The sequence below is a fragment of the Ascaphus truei genome, chromosome 1, assembly GCF_040206685.1.
Source record: "Ascaphus truei isolate aAscTru1 chromosome 1, aAscTru1.hap1, whole genome shotgun sequence".
Taxonomy (NCBI): Eukaryota; Metazoa; Chordata; class Amphibia; order Anura; family Ascaphidae; genus Ascaphus; species Ascaphus truei.
The window spans coordinates 503,283,568-503,297,205 of NC_134483.1; the positions used below are offsets into that span (position 1 = coordinate 503,283,568).

The 13,638-nt window shown below is 43.2% G+C and overlaps 1 protein-coding gene across 2 annotated transcripts in view; it reads right to left on the bottom strand.

Annotated features, from left to right (window-relative positions):
• Positions 1-7,575: 7,575 nt before the first annotated feature.
• The window catches only part of CRMP1 (collapsin response mediator protein 1), a 61,515-nt gene continuing 55,452 nt past the window's right edge, over positions 7,576-13,638 (bottom strand). For both annotated transcript variants that reach the window (XM_075569612.1, XM_075569621.1), the window contains exons 11-14: positions 13,031-13,201; positions 12,266-12,445; positions 10,251-10,419; positions 7,576-8,474 (exon numbers count right to left, since the gene is read on the bottom strand). In XM_075569612.1, the coding sequence (XP_075425727.1) occupies positions 8,383-8,474; positions 10,251-10,419; positions 12,266-12,445; positions 13,031-13,201 (612 nt within the window). In that variant the 3' untranslated portion in view covers positions 7,576-8,382. The remainder of the gene's footprint in view (positions 8,475-10,250; positions 10,420-12,265; positions 12,446-13,030; positions 13,202-13,638) is intronic.

Here is a 13,638-nt window from a genome sequence, read left to right on the forward strand (position 1 = left end):
ACTGTAAAGAACCCTTTCCTTTGTTGCTGGTGAAATTTCCTTTCCTCCAACCTTAAGGGATGGCCCGAGTCCTTTGTACTGCCCGCGGGATGAATAGTTCTTTTGAAAGCTCCTTGTATTGTCCCTGAATGTATTTGTAAATAGTTATCATATCCCCTCTTAGACGCCTCTTTTCTAATGTAAATAAATCTAATTTAGTTAGCCTCTCCTCATAAGTTAGAATGTCCATCCCCTTTATTAACTTGGTGGCTCTTCTCTGCACTCTCTCTAGTTCCATAATGTCTTTTCTTAGGATTGGTGCCCAAAATTGTACTCCATATTCTAGGTGTCCTGTTGCGCAGTGATATATTAACAGGCATGGCTCTCTATTAGCTGTCTGCAGAATTACCCGATTGAGGGCTGCAGAGACACCCAACTAGCCACTACCTGTTTTAAACACACTGCGCAACTATGCTTATGGGCTAAGTAATATCGGTGTAAACTACTTACCAGCAGTCCAATGAACTGCACAAGAGAGATATTAAGCCAGTCATAAACAGACTGCTCCTCAGTCCAATTCATGTAGAAGTTTCATAACCCCTTAAATACTTTGGGGTGCTGTGAGTTCAGAGACTGTTCTGGCTTTATATCTTGGTAAAGCAAATATATTAGCTACCAAGACAATCATTGAGAACGCTAATTCTGTCCATGGAAACATACTTTGAATAGGTTATCTCACCATTCAGACAGACATACAGGGGACCTAAGTCTCACTGCATACAAGCACTTATGCTTTATCTGATTTATAGATGAATTTAAGATAAGCCTACCTAGCACTTTCCAACCCATGTGACACACATTTTATAGGAGTACCTTTGAAGCTACACACCCATTTTAATTTGCTAAGTTTATTAGGCACCATTGTTCTGTTATTTAGGTTTGCGATCCATTTTATTGGGGATTTCTCATAATAAAGTTACGTTTTGAAGTCCTTATCACAATACTTTTCCGATTCTGTTGAGCTACTACCCTGGCTATCTATCAATGTATACCACTTGGTCACCTATTAAGGTTTAGCTACTCCTTGGAGTGCTCTCATGATAGGAGATTCTTTTCTCTGGTATATTTATATCTTTATTTAAATAGCACCAAAAGTGTACTCAGCGCTTCACAAAGAATACAGTGCAGGGCATTATAATAATACAATAAGTGCAGCAAATTCAGACAATAGGAAAGGAAATCCCTGCCCCGAAGAGTTTACAATCTAAGTGGTTAGATGAGAGACTTACTGAGACAGCAGGTGAGGGAATAAATGCTGTAGATGGCAGTGCTTGGCCACAATTGTTGGTAAGAGTGACTGTGGGTGTTGGGCAATAGCCATGTGTGCAGGCTATTGGGATCCTTGATTTGTGAGGTGAGTTTTAAGGTTAGTCAGTATTAAATCAGATAGGTTAACACCATTAGCAGGGCGAGAGGTGGCAGGGAGGCATGGGTGAGAGCAGGTGTGTATATGGCTGGGTCCAGGATTAGGAGAGATATCCCCAGCAGCAGAAAGGAGTAGATAGAGAGTGTGAATAGAGGATTTGTGGGGATGCTTTTTATTGAAGGGTAATGACGTTGTTGGTATAGAGGTGTATAAATAATGGTGCAGTGGAGTGATCAGGTGATGGTCAGAGAGAGGAAAGGGTGAAATAGAGAAATCGGAGAGCAAACAGGTTTTAGTGTAAAGCAGGCCCAGATAGTTGCTATCTTTGTGGTTGCTGTAGTCCATTGGTGAAGGCCAAAAATAAGAGGTTAGGGAGAGAAAACGAGAAGCCAAAGGGAGGGATCATCAATATGGCAGTTGAAGTCCTCAAAAAGAAGAGAAGCCAAGTTGGAGTAGAGGGAAAATGAGTCATAAAGAAAGACAGAAGAGGGATAAAAGAGGTAGGAAGCTATAGATGACAGCCACCTGGAGAGGAGAGAAAAGCAGAAGTGTGAGCCTTAAATGAAGGAAAAGCAAGAGAGGAATGGACAGGACTAGACAAGTAGCAAATGGAGGAGAAAAGAAGCCCCATGCCTCCACACCTGCCATCAGGGTGAGGAGTGTGCAATAAAGAAAGCAACCATAATAGAGAGCAGCTTGTAGTGCAGTCAGACAGAGAGAACAAGTTTCAGTCATAGCAAAAAGGAGCAGGGAGCAGGAAAAAAATACATTAGACACAGATAGGAACTTGTTACAAAGGAAGAGTTCATTCGTTTAAAGAATTCGTTTTAATCGCAAGGGTAAAGTGGGACTCTCACAAAGGGGTGTCTATGCATGGGTCAGATTCATGTTAAAGCAAGGACGTGGGTATCATTAATCTAGTGATTACAGGGAGAGAGTTATGGGGTATTTCATACTCTCATATTAATTTGAGATATAAAAATGCCTACTCTCTCAGAAAATCCAGGCATGAACCTGTTACAGGGAAGAGCATGATGGTTGGGAGATAGACATACCTTCAAGAGCTGGCTTCTACTGTATTTTTTTTTTTGTCATAGAGGCAAAGTTTTAGGTTTAAAAAGTGCAATTTTGAAACCATAGAACAGAATTCATATTTCCTGTTTCATGACTTCTTCAAGAATCTACTATTATTAATTGGTAATGTACAGCTCAACCCCGTTATAGCGCTGTCCTCGGGGGCCACCCGATCCGACTGCGCTAGAACCGGGGTCGCGCAAATTTTAAAAAAAATGCGCGCCCGATCGGGAGGAGGGAGGGAGGGAAGAGGTGGCCGGAAGCCCTACACGTCCCCCAGCAGCCACCAGGCCCGCCAACAGCGGCCCTCCGAGTCCAGCCGCAGCCTGCTCCTTCCCCCCCCCCCTTCACAGGCATCCACACGGTCTCTCCCCCCCCACCACCACCGGCATCCACCCCCCTCCCCCCAACCGGCATTACCATCCTCCTCCACCAGCACCCACCTTCCCCCCCCCCCGAGGCCCCCACACCTACCGGCCCGCCGCATCCAGAGACCCTCCGCACCCGCCCTCCACTCCTCCACGGCATAATCAGTTTTGGGCCTAGCCCACGTGGCCCTCCGAGCCGCAGCCTGCTCCTCACTCGACCCCCCCGGCATCCACATGGTGTCCCCCCGTACCCCCCGGCATCCACACGGTCCCCCCTGCATTCACCCCCCTCCATACAACCGGCATTACCACCCCCCACCGGCAACCATCTCCCCCCTCCCCCCAGGCCCTTACACCTACCGGCCCGTCACCCGACATCCAGAGACCCTCCCCGCCCACCCTCAGTCTGTGTGTCTCTGACACAACACTCCTACTCGGCACAACCAGTTTTGGGCCTAGCCCACGTGGCCCTCCGAGTCCCAGCCTGCTCCTCACTCACCCCCCCTACCGGCATCCACACCACCCTCTCTCTACCGACACCCCCCCTCCTCCTCCCGATGCCAGCTCCGCTCCAATCTCAGCAGCTGACACCAAAGGTGGGGAGTGGGAGGTGTGGTGTGAGTGTGCTGTGCAGTGTGCTGTGAGTGCAGTGTGCAGTGAGTGTGTGCAGTGTGTGCTGGTGCTGTGAGTGTGTGTAGTGGGCTGTGAGTATGTGCAGTGTGCAGTGTGTGCAGGTGCTGTGAGTGTGTGTAGTGGGCTGTGAGTATGTGCAGTGTGCAGTGTGCAGTGTGCAGTGTGCAAAAAAAACTGAAATTTTTTTTTAAACAAATTTAAATTGTTTTTTTTTTTTAATTCGGGTACATGCTCAAACCGCGTTATAAGCGGATCTGCGTTATAGCTGAGCTGTGTTAGGAATTTTGTTTTATTTATTTTTATTTTAAACTGTCTGCATCTATATATTGTATGTTTTTGAAATCCTTTTTTGCATAACAAAATGTGTGTGTGTGTGGGGGGGGGGGGTTATGTAACCAGGTAAGTTCTGTTGCCCTGGACTAGGGTTACTACATTCTTGCAGTCCAGTACTTGTTTTCCTGTGAGTGAGTGAGTGAGTGAAAGCAGGGGACAAGTAGTTCACTGATTAAAAGGCTTTATTGGCAGGCTCTCTTGTTGTTTTCTGCTGGCTGTTGCATGCTCCTACGGTAGACCTTCCAAGACTATCTGGTTAGGGTTGTTCCTGAACTAGAAACGCTACACATAGGACTGCACAATCCTGTCTGAGAAAGAGCCCTGTTACCAAGGACTGTGCATCAATATACCTTCTGTGTTATAGTGTTAACACGTGCCATGGGATGAATCTGCATATGCCTACACCCTGTACTAAATAGGTACCTGTAGTACTCTACAGGTACTACATCGTGTTCAGGAAAAAAGGGACCCCTTTAGCTTGTTATCATATCTTATATATTTCTTATATATTTCTCGCTCAATCCCCATGAAAATTTGCACAATTGTAGGTCTGTTATGTAGATTAACACTATATATGAAGCACAATGTGGACAATCAACTGATTAACTAAATTGATGTCACTGTATTTTGTCAACAAGTACCAGATACACTGCGGTAGGTTCATGTTCATTAAATGAGAAATGAAGTTTTTCCTTGAAAATGTGTTAAACTGTTGTAATCTAATCTGAAACACTAAAGTTACTATAAAGTTTGAGTTCAAAGTATGGTTCAAAATGTCCTCCTGCTGGAACATGCGCCCCAATACGAGAACGCCACTGTCTGATTGCATAATCAATAACGTGTTGATCCCCCTGCTCCCACTCCTGAACGATACATTGTTTTACTAATTTGTTTTTTCAGTCCTCCTAGAGACCACCCTTTATCAGGAAAAATTGTATGTATGCGTTTTGGACCATAATTCTTTCTTTGTCTCAAGCACTTTATAATGTGCTTATCTTCTTCGCTAAACACCATTCTGTAACTATGCACTTAATGAGGTCATCATGCCATCACCAATTCCAAAGAATATTTTTTAGATTATCAAATGATTCTTAAATATAATGTTGTAATGTAATATGTATACGTCCCACTGATTCTGGTCACCTGGCTCCGTTCAGATAACCCTGACTGAACTTTACATTCAATTTCTCTTCACTGTTGATAATCCATCTGATATTCTTCTCTGAGAAGGCCAAGAAAGACGTCTAAGACACAGAAGAAAAATATTGTAATTTATACAGCAACTTGGACCATGGAGGATAATAAGCCCCTTCTGTATCAGGGATAATGAGTATTGTGACATTGAAGAGGGAGATTTCTCCTGATGTTATGCAGTTGCATCCTGAAAGCCTGACTAGCTGTATGAAACTTAATGCTCCATAGCCGATCACTGGACTATGCCCCTCTGGATTCAAGAAGCAGTTAAGAAGCAAGAAGAATATAAAATAATTAAATAATAATACTTGGCACACAAATATTATTTAATTTTTCTTGGAAAAAGACACAATTGCCCTTTTCTGTGACAGGTTGTTGTGAAAATGTTTTAAAGCACTGAAAAATACAAATTAAAAAAAGACACAATTGCTTAATGCCCAAGGTTTTTTTTTAATTTTTTTAATTTTAGAACTATGTTTTTTCTACTCAAATATATCACCGACATCGAAATAACTGGCCGGCCTCTTCTTAATTTTCAAGCATAATGTGGCAACAACTGTGAATATCTGAAACTGCAAGTCATTTCAGTAAATAGTCTGTATTGTGGCCTACAGGTATATTGTTCAGATGATGACCATGTGGTCCCTCAAAGATGTTCAATAAAATTACTGTAGCTCACAGAGGGCCCAAGCCTCCGCCACGGGGAGCCTTGGGTGGTATAATTATCATCTCGGTGCAGTGCCTCCACCTGCGAGGGATGCCAGTGTAGTGGGAGGAGCCCCTCACAGGAAACAATAGTAATATTAAACACACACGGTATATAATAACAACCTTTACTGACAGCACATATAATATAACACCACACAGTATAGTGAACACCCAGCCCAGTACCACCAGTGAGTGTCCCAAAGTACATCGTGTGCTAGACACCAATACCCTGATGTCCCTTTCCGAGTGTTCAGCACACCCAAAAGTGTAGGGAGTAGTGCTATCCCGTGAACTGTTGGTGTACTTTGTTGAGGTACCTGCCAAGTATTCCAGTACTCTGTGCGGCCGACTTAGCAACGAGGATCCGTCTGATCCAGCGACGTGGGCCTCCGCGATGGGTGGACTCCTGTAGGCGGGTCTCACCTTTAAGAGTCTTTGATAACACTGCGGTGAGCTGATCCCAAACCACAGGCCGCGATCACCGCGCGGCGTCTTCACTGGGTCCCTGACACTTCAGTAAAATGGGGAGGCATCCCTATCTAAGAGCCTTCCCTGAAGCAGCCACAAGCTACACGTGATTAGGGCCTATCTGGGACTTAAGGGGATTCTCTGGCCTAGTCTGAGTGCCACTGACACTCAGACCCTACCTTCCCCTTGTCTGTCCTGGCTCCAACTGACTTGCGTGGCTCCAAGCGCGCAAAATGTAACTATCTCTAGAGCAGGAGAATCTCTGTGCCCTATTGGCTGTTCTAGGCCGTGTGGTATAATGCCCCTAGGAATCATGGGGGTTGTAGTTCCCGTTGAGGTCTCTCTCTGTTTGCTGCCGCTTGCACTGTTGCACTGCGCATGCGCAAGTCTGTGATGGCCGCTGGACTGTGGAAGGACACTGTGCCTGCTTGCAAAATCCAAAATGGCGGCCCCCGCTAGCCGGGTGCGCCGCAAAGCTCCCGACGACCGGCTTGCCTCACCAGCCGCCCCCGCAACACTCCCGGCACACGTCACAGCCTCCCCATGCCCGCATCGGAGTTAAGGAGGGGTGGCAAAGGGGGACATGACTACATCAGATTTTGCAATACTATTTAAGAGCTAAATCAGCAGCTGGCAAGCCCCAATCCTCTGTGTACCCTTCAACTCGGGCATACCTGATTAATCTGCTTTTCAATGCACCTGATCACAATCAGCCACTTAGAAATGATCCTTGGCTGCCTTTTGAAGTTTCCAAGATGGCAGATAATTACGATTCAGCCATATTGTTTCAGCATCTCTGTCTGTTTGATTTATCTACTGTATGTACTCAAGACTCTGCTTGTTCGAGACCCATCCAGTTTCTAGACTAGTGGAGCGCAAACTTACCTTAATGCGCTCCCGTCTCTCCGGCTCGCACCACCACGTCAAATGCCATGGCAAAGTGACGTCTCGTGACCCTGCAGCGTCATTTGATGCCGGTTGCCATGGAGACGCGTCGCAAGGTAAGTAAAAAGTTACAGAGGTATCGCGTGATACCCGGCATTTATTTAAAATGCCTTCGGGGAAGTGCGGGGCCTCTGTAACAGCCACACGCCCCCCCAGAAAATCTCCATTTTGCGCGCCCCTGCTCTAGACTGCCATAACCTCGGTTTGTTTGTACCTTGCCTCATGGGATCTATCTTTAACCCAGACCCACTTTGACTGTCTTCAATTATTGGGTCCCCCCCACTGACTCTGACACTGCTTTATTCTGGTGCCTATCACCCAATCAGTATGGATATTGAAAGTTAATGCTTTGTTAACTCTGTTTTCCCCTGTATTTCACCATACCGAAAACAAGCCATTTCGTCACAAATCATTCCAATAGATAATTGAGACACAAGAACAAGACAGTTATGTTTCCATGTCATTTATTTCACAAGCTTTGAATTCAGTAATAGAATCACATCTAGAACTTCATACAGAATTGTAAGTAAAAATGCATGTGATTACAAAGGAAAACTTTGTACAAAACTGTAAAAATGAAGACGGTTAACTTAGATTGACAGTATCAAAACACCATGCATAAAGAAAACTTTGCTGCATGGTTTAAAGAAACTTTGTGTGCCATTTCTGGCTTTGTTTAGGATTTCAAATGGTAAAAAGTGACTGGAATCTGACCAATAAGACAGATAACTCTAGCTTATACAGTATGAATGTTGTGTGTTTCAGCTGTGTTATTCTAAAAAAAAAAAAACTAAATCTAAAAATAAATTAAACATGATACATTTAGCATTCTACAGATACATTGTCCACATTTCTTTTAGTTAACGGTGGTCAGATGATTCTTGGTATTGTGTCTAGATAGCTGTTGGCATCTATGGAAACTCACTTACAGACTACACCGTATAAATAAATAACAGGAAGCCATGCACTACCTACAGTACAACTAAATGCTGCAAAGGAACTATCAATTAGCTACAAGACAAAACTGAAGTTTTTACGCTCTAAAACAGTAATGGACGTCCCATGCTTTAAGGTGACTATGCACAATGGTGAGGTACGGGGTTCCAAGCATTTCACCGCACTATGATCAACTCCTTCTATAGAAAACAGACCATTTTTCCTTCGTACCAAAAAAATTGTGGGCTCAATAACACTGACACAGAAAGGAACATTGTTCCAGTAATCCCTTTTCTCAGCTTTCCCCGCTCCGTGTTATCACCCAAGGCTTGTGATGTTGGAACGACCGCCAGGTGGAGCAACGATACGATGTCCTGTGCGACGAGGGTTGGTATCGTCTAACTGGGCCCCTGTAAGACAGGATTCAGACAAACAATCACAGATTTAAATAAAGAATCAAGCAATATACGGATATGAATAGTAGAAAAAGATAGTGTTTGGTTTCGGTCTAAACTCAGATCGATTATTTAAACCAACACAAGTCTGCTAAATAATTTATGGTGTGGCATAGTCTTGTTCTGTTACATCTTAATGTATTAAAGCAGATCACAATTCAACATATTACAATTCATGTAAGTGTGAGGAATCGGGGAAAACGTCCCTTGCGGCGAGCTCCCTCCTCGCTTGCCTATAGTACCACAGCAGCAGCTGCCGAAGATCCGCCCCCCGCTGATGCGCGCATCACCGCTCCTGTTACAGAGTGTGCGCGCGCTCCCACTCCTTCTACGCACGGTCACCGAGCATAGCTCCGCCCCCTCGGATGCGCCACACCTCCGCATATGCTCGGTGCACGCGCATGACGGCGTGCAATGACCCCCAGCTGCGTGGCAAGTCTAGCTATGAGACCTTGTCTCCTGCAGCCTATCCTTGGCATCTACCCCCTCTCCTACTGGTTCCTGTCTCCTATAAAAGACTGCCTCTTCCTGTCATACCTTGCTGAACATAACCTTGTGTAGCCTTTGCGTGTGCCTGTCTTGTCCAGCCCAGTCTTGTCTTGTTCTCTGCAGTTAACCTCTCGTGTACCGACCTGGCTTTGCATTTGGATTCTCGCTGGCTCTGGACCCCTGGCTTACAGATAACGACTACGAGTACCTCTCCAACCCCAGACCACAGGCTTACGGACTCCAACTACGTGTACCTCTCCAACCCACGGACCCCGGCAAGTATTGGATTAACCCTTTCTTCATACCCAGACCCAGCAACGCTGCAAACTACCTTCTGGGCTCGCCCCCGCTACTGTGGGTGTGTTGCATATTTTTCCCACCTCAGTGCCGGGGTCAGGTCTTGTTTGTGGGCTCACGCAAGTGTTACAGTAAGCCAATGTACTGTATTCATCCAAGAATTTAATCTTTTCAGTGCGGGGTGGCTTGCAGCACCAGAGTGCTATGGGCCTTCCAGCAAATTGTGATCACTCGATCCCTTGGATAGCAAACAAATGTGATCCTTATCTTCCACTCCAATTGAGTTCTGGAGGCTGAACACCAGACTCAGATCAAATTAGAAGAGATTTACAAAATAGGCAAAACAATAAAAACTTCATCTATCACATACAGTAAGATAACAAAGGAAGTTTCTGGTCCTTCATAAGACTTTAACCTGGGTGTTGCTCTGTAGTGAACGATTTCAGAAAATGCTTATTGACATGAATGAGATTTGTGCATTCAGTCTCTCAGACCTTCTAGAGTTGGCCCCTATAGGCTGGAAGCAGATTAGCAGGTTGGTCAGCTGCACCCTTCTCCTACAGTCTGCCTGAGCAGTAAAGTCAATCTTGATATATGGCCAGCAACCTGGTTAATTAATGTAGTGCACCTGGAGCTGAGAATTTAGCTTTTCAGCTCTAGGTATATTGGAAACCCAGAACTGGTTCAGACAGAATGCGTACTAGGAAGGGGCAGGGTGTCTTCCCCTGTTACAGCATTCTACAAAAATCAGCAAACAAGTAAAGACATCCACTGGATGTAACAAGGGCCACCAGGGGACATCATAAAGGCACCTAAGGGGATAATATGCTGTACCCATTATTTTATTGTGTTGAATGTATGCTTGTATGCAATATCTTTTCCTAATTATGGCAAGCGCAGTGGAACGTGTCATACTTGTCATACTGTAGTCTGCTATAATCTTACCTGATAAACTGAAATTGGACTGGTGAAGGTTTCTAATTGGAGGACCCTGGACCTTGGCAGGTGAGGATTTAGCTGATGGGGCAGGGGTTGCATACTTTGTGATTGGAATTGGAACTTCATGCACTGGTCCATCATACATTCCCCGGGACACTGCCTGCAATTCTGTCACCTAGAATAAAATACATTTATTGAAAAATGGGCATGTATATACTCAAATTACTATACGCATAAACAGAATACGTATATCTAGTCACTGGATCAGGCCAAACTGAGTGATTAGTGATTATACGCAGTATATCAGATGAACAGATCAGATGCTAGTAACAACTGTAAGTGTATGTGACCCTATTAAGTATCTCAAAGCATGAAGTTCTATATTGAGGCTCAAAAATATTGTTAATATCTTTCTGTGTATGTTTAGTTTGTATAAATGCTATAAATATAATCTGCATATAGGAGAGGCAAAAGCTGGGATTCCTTCTAGCTAAGACGTACAGTAGGGCATCGCACCCGGATCTGGCGGTAACTGTCATTTGACCATATCAGGGGTGCAATTCCCTGCATCACGGCTTGATGAATCCCAGACCAAAATCTTACCAACTGCAAGCCCTAAAAAAGTTTCAATACATAGTAAAATACTACTCCCTCCCCTGTGTTTTACTTTTATATCATGGATTGCGATCACTTGTTTAGAACATCATTTTCCTCTGTCATTTCCAATAAGTTTATGTTTGCCCATAAACAATCTGTACATGACCTTTGTTATATACATTATATAACATTAACATGTTATTAAGTTTGAGATTTTCAGCCCAGCTAAATCTGCCCCCCTACTTTTTGGAAGAGTTAGACTTAGGGAGTCTCTCCTGATGTTGCACGACCGAAGTTTCACCAGGAGACCTCCCCAGCCCCTGACAAAATAGAGGATATTTACCATTAACAAAGACGGTCATCTCTGCAGCTTCCTACCAACGTGCCAATAAATTGCTGCAATGTCATCAGTCACCCTTACTAACTGACTCGCTATAGCTGATTCTCAGCTCCCTGAACCAGGTTGTTCAAGAGTCCAGATGTATAATACAGCTCAACCCCGTTATAACGCGATCCGTCACAACACGAATCCGCTTATAACGCGATGCCATCGTGGCTCCCAATGTTCCTCTTTATGAATACTTTACAACACGATTATTGGTATCTTTAATACTTTATTGTACAATGCACACAATTGTACATTATTTCTAACGTGATCCGCTTATAACGCCGTGTGATTCTTTGGACCCCAAGAACAGCGTTACAAGGGGGTTGAGATTTACATATAAACCTTGCTTGTGTGATAAGTAGATCGTAATATATCAACAGCGAGATAAATAAATATCAACATCTCAGAAAACCAATTCACTTCCAGGGCCATTGGATGGCATCTGCTGATACTGTACCTTCTCATCTATAATATCATCTCCACTGTTTCTCCCTTTATACTACCAATAAAAATGGCATAATTCTGGAAGGGAAAAAATACTTTCCACACCATTAGCTGGTGTTTCTAATTTGTTTCCCTGGTTTTTTTTTTTTTATTGCATTTGATATTTTGTTATAAATGTTATTATGTATGATATTTGTCTCCCATAATGCATTGCATTACAGAATTATAGGCACCATAAAAAGTAATGAAAACATGATAAAAAAACCCTGTCCATTAATCTTATAAATTATTAAAATTCGGTTTGTATTTACCATTTCTACTACTTTATTTAGCCGTTGTATCCTGCCCTTATTCTGGGTTAAGGAAGTGTGCCATCAGAAAACCCACTCAAGTGTAGCTTTTTGTTATTGTGGACACATCAGTTTGACACTCTAGTGTATAATGCATAATAATAATAATAATAATAATATGGAGACATTAAACACTGCATTTAATCATAACCTGTATTGTATTTCTGCTTGTCAAATGTGGGAATACAGATTTAACAATACAGGGAGCTGCAATTAGTAGTATTGGCAATGTATTAACCAACCTTGTTTCTTGTATTGATACGCTGGTAAATGTATTCTGGGAAGGGTTTCCGAGGAATGAACCGTCCCATACCTTGGCTAACATGCAAGTTGCCATCTTCAAACACAATTTTTCCTTGGCTAATTACCACCAGTGGAGCTCCATGGCACTCCATCCCTTCAAAGATGTTGTATTCCACAGCCTAAGGATTACAAATATTTTGTACGGAAAACATTTAGAACTAGGCATTCTATTAATTCCCCCCATCACTCGTGGTGTGCAAAAAATTGCTCATAGGAATGTTCACAAAAATACTTTTGCATAAAAAAACAGCAATACAGGTTGATTTGCTTAATAAATAACTGGGAATTTATTACCCATTATAGTTTAAAAAAATCAAAATAAAAACATTAACTCCATCCTTAATGCATATCACTTACATAATAAATTGTGTGTTCTTTAAAAATGACTTTACAAAGGAAAGTGACACTGTACACTTAAAGAAGAAACCAATATGGTTTCGAAACCTCTCTACACTATAATTTTATTTGCATTATAAGGAACAATAATATTGGTACCCTAAAAGGTATCGCAACCTACAACAAATGTGGGGGGAACACTAGTTGGGCATTTTAGACAATGACCTATGGCTGACATTCACCCTCTCTCTCTCTGTCACCTTAGCTCTCTGTAATGTTCTTACCTTTACATTAAATACTAGTGACCCCAAAGCTGATAAATGTATCACCCAACAGAAAATAACATGTGAGAGCACAAATGCACTTACTGATTTGTGACTTTTAGCTGAAAATGTCTTCATCCTGTCAGGATCCCAGATAACCACATCGGCGTCTGAGCCCACCGCAATCCGCCCTTTCCTTGGATACAGGTTGAAGATTTTGGCAGCGTTTGTACTGGTAACTGCAACAAACTGGTTCTCATCCATTTTACCTGTAGCCTATAATAAACATCACATGTGGCGATATGAAGAGACTGCATTCCGTAATGACACCATTGCCAGACCACAGCTTTGTTTAAATACACATGCACATGTTTTCAGAGAGTCTAAAATCAGCAGTTGCACGAGTGTCAGAGACGGTATTTTATACAGTGTATACAAAATGGAGATGTCTCCCAAACTCTCACATTTCACATCACAGGGAAAACTAGTAGGTGGCTGTGTGACAATTTGATATTGAGGAGTTATTAATTTAGCAAATGAATGATATGCTGAAAGAAAAAAAAATGGCAACATCCAGTAAGCAATAGAAAGAGGTGATCTGGCACACAATCAATGAAGCACTAAAATGTCACCTGCCGGTGCCCACAGACAAGGGGGGTCGTGCTACCAGGTCCCCAAATCATATTAGGGTAAAGAGAGTAGTCCAGGCACAC